Source organism: Frankliniella occidentalis, unplaced genomic scaffold (genome assembly GCF_000697945.3).
Source record: "Frankliniella occidentalis isolate FOCC.00 unplaced genomic scaffold, Focc_3.1 Scaffold2161, whole genome shotgun sequence".
NCBI lineage: Eukaryota > Metazoa > Arthropoda > Insecta > Thysanoptera > Thripidae > Frankliniella > Frankliniella occidentalis.
In genome coordinates, this window is record NW_026269249.1 from 4510 (window position 1) to 6895 (window position 2386).

General features: G+C 38.9%; 1 protein-coding gene across 2 annotated transcripts; it reads right to left on the reverse strand.

Annotated features, from left to right (window-relative positions):
• Positions 1 to 8: 8 nt before the first annotated feature.
• LOC127751924 (uncharacterized) lies at positions 9 to 2380 on the reverse strand. Of its 2 annotated transcripts, XM_052276229.1 has the most exons (5): positions 1203 to 2380; positions 1054 to 1119; positions 824 to 957; positions 542 to 749; positions 9 to 458 (listed from the first exon to the last, which is right to left on the reverse strand). In XM_052276229.1, the coding sequence occupies exons 1-5, from the start codon at positions 1480 to 1482 to the stop codon at positions 328 to 330; spliced, it is 819 nt and encodes a 272-aa protein (XP_052132189.1). In that variant the 5' UTR covers positions 1483 to 2380; the 3' UTR covers positions 9 to 327. The 2 variants fall into 2 exon arrangements, with proteins under 2 accessions (XP_052132189.1, XP_052132188.1); XM_052276228.1 differs by having other exon boundaries at positions 824 to 1119.
• Positions 2381 to 2386: the final 6 nt, after the last annotated feature.

Genomic DNA, 2386 nt, shown 5'->3' on the forward strand with positions numbered 1-2386 from the left:
GTGCGGAGACTACGGGGAGCCATTACGCAGACAGAGCTGACTCAACGGAGAGACGCGCCAGAGATAGGGTTTCAGTTCCCCGGTGCGCTGCTTCAGCCGTGTGTTCGAATTGAATTTGGGCGTGCACCATACTACTATACTTGTCAAGAATTCGTGACACGGCAAAGTGAAAGTTGGATGGGCAGAAGATATAACCAGAATAACTGTGAATAGTATTTATTACCAACCCTTTTAATTATAACAAAACAACAGAATAAATAAATAACAAACAAAACGTCAACGATACTTTTACAGGTATCGTTAGAGAAAATTGATTGAAGAAACATACTACTTCTTTAACAAGTCTGACAGCCTTTTTTGCAGTTTTTCATCTTTCCTGACTGTTTTCAGTAAGTTGTTGACCTTTTTGGTCATTTTAGTCAAAGTAAAAACCCCTGATGACCTCAGATTGACAAAAACTGTAACAAAAGAACAAGAATTCAGTGTCAATGGCTTTCTTGGCAATTTCGTGACATTGATTCATTCATAAGGGTTTACTTACAGCAGACTGCATGTGTTATGTGTGAGGGGATGCCCACTCTGCCATTTGTACCAGAACTGGACAAAAATGGCAAGCCAAGAACTACCTCTGGCACGCACTCCAGCAACAACTGACCGAACATCTCTTCAGGTTTGTCGAGGTACATTTTGGAATATCCCCAAGCGGCAACTTCATCAATATATGAATTGTGTTTTGGAGATAGTCTGACCTGAAAAATTTAATTTTAATAAATAGCGACTTTGGAGTAAGAACTAGGTGTTTAATATTTTAATGCACACTCACCATTTTTGGTTTGTTCTTATTTGTTGTGAGACACGGCAGGTTATTCAACAACTTTTTGATATGTCTTTTCTGGAGAGGCTGCGGAAGCTTGCCCACCATTTCCTCCACCGTCCCACATGAAGAAAAGTCAATTTCTAAGCAACACAAAATAATACAAAATTGAAAATAGCAATAGTGGGCAGAACCTAAAAGAGATGGAACCAACTTTCTATAAATTGCATGTTCTGTACCTTCAATGTCTTCTCCATCAATTTGGGCATCATCATCGTTGATATTTTGCTCATCTGCAGCATCCACTGTAAAACAAAGATTAATAAAAGAAGCATAATTAATCAATGTCACACCAGCATTGTATTTCACGGGTTACAAAAGAACTTACAAGTGAGATTGTACAAAAAGTGGGCCCTAGCTGCTTGAGTAGCCGACTTGTACTGCACTCCCTTTCTCAACCTCTCATCAAGCAATGCTTTCCGAGATTTTACTGCCTCACATTCAGGACCTCGGTTTGGGTCAAAGATGTCCCCGTCGTTTGTGAGAGTGATGGCTTCAAGATCTTTCTTAAATCCTAGAATTAATGATATAGTTTGAAATAAATATATTCTATAGGTTTGGGTCAACGATGTCCCCTTCATGTGTGAGAGTGATGGCTTCAAGATCATTTTTACATCCTAGAATTAATGGTATAGTTTAAAATACATATAACTTAACCATGGTCACACAATGCACTACAGCCACTCAGTAGACACTTACCAGTTCTTATTATTTTGCCATAAAACTCCTTTCCGTGCCACTTAATAAACCTTTTCTGACCCACGTCAACCCCACCCTTTACATCCCTCTTATTCACAACGCTACTGCTGATCGGGTTATCCCAAAGAACCAGCACGAACGACATTTCTTCTCTGCTATAATAACAGGTGTTGACAGGTGATCAGCTGTTACCCAAATGACACTTTAATCAGCTGCTCGAGAAGCCGATTTGAAACACGAATGCGCGAACAGAACAACAAAAAGTGACAATTACTACACTACAGAAACCACAAATCAGAGAAACAAATTTTAAAGGTCCCTCACGATTGGATATTTTAAAAAATAAACCATGACTACATAAGTTCAAAATCAGACAGGAAAAGGCTTATCTTTGTCCATTTATATATTTAGTAGGTTGGTAACATCGGCCTAGGCGATCGTGTTCTTTTTTTTTTTTTGCATGTGTTTTGGGGATCGTGTTATTGTTGAGAGGGGTCATGACATGAGGTGTTCTTCTGTTCTGTGACCGGTGTTGCTTCGAAGATTACATGTTGTAAGGTGAGTCTGACAGAAAGTATATTTGGCTGCTGCCAATTTTCATTATCAATGCCAATAATTGCTACAGTTGTAGTGATGCGTCAAATTTGTGATTTGAATGAGTGAGCTAAAACAACTTTCTAATGTCTGTAGGTTATGTCGGAGACAGAGAAAGTCAAGAGCAAGAGAGGTCGACAAGTCAATCTCAATGATCTTTCCAGAACAAATAGGAGAAAATTATTGAAAAATCTCTGTGATAGGTCAACTGACAGTTTC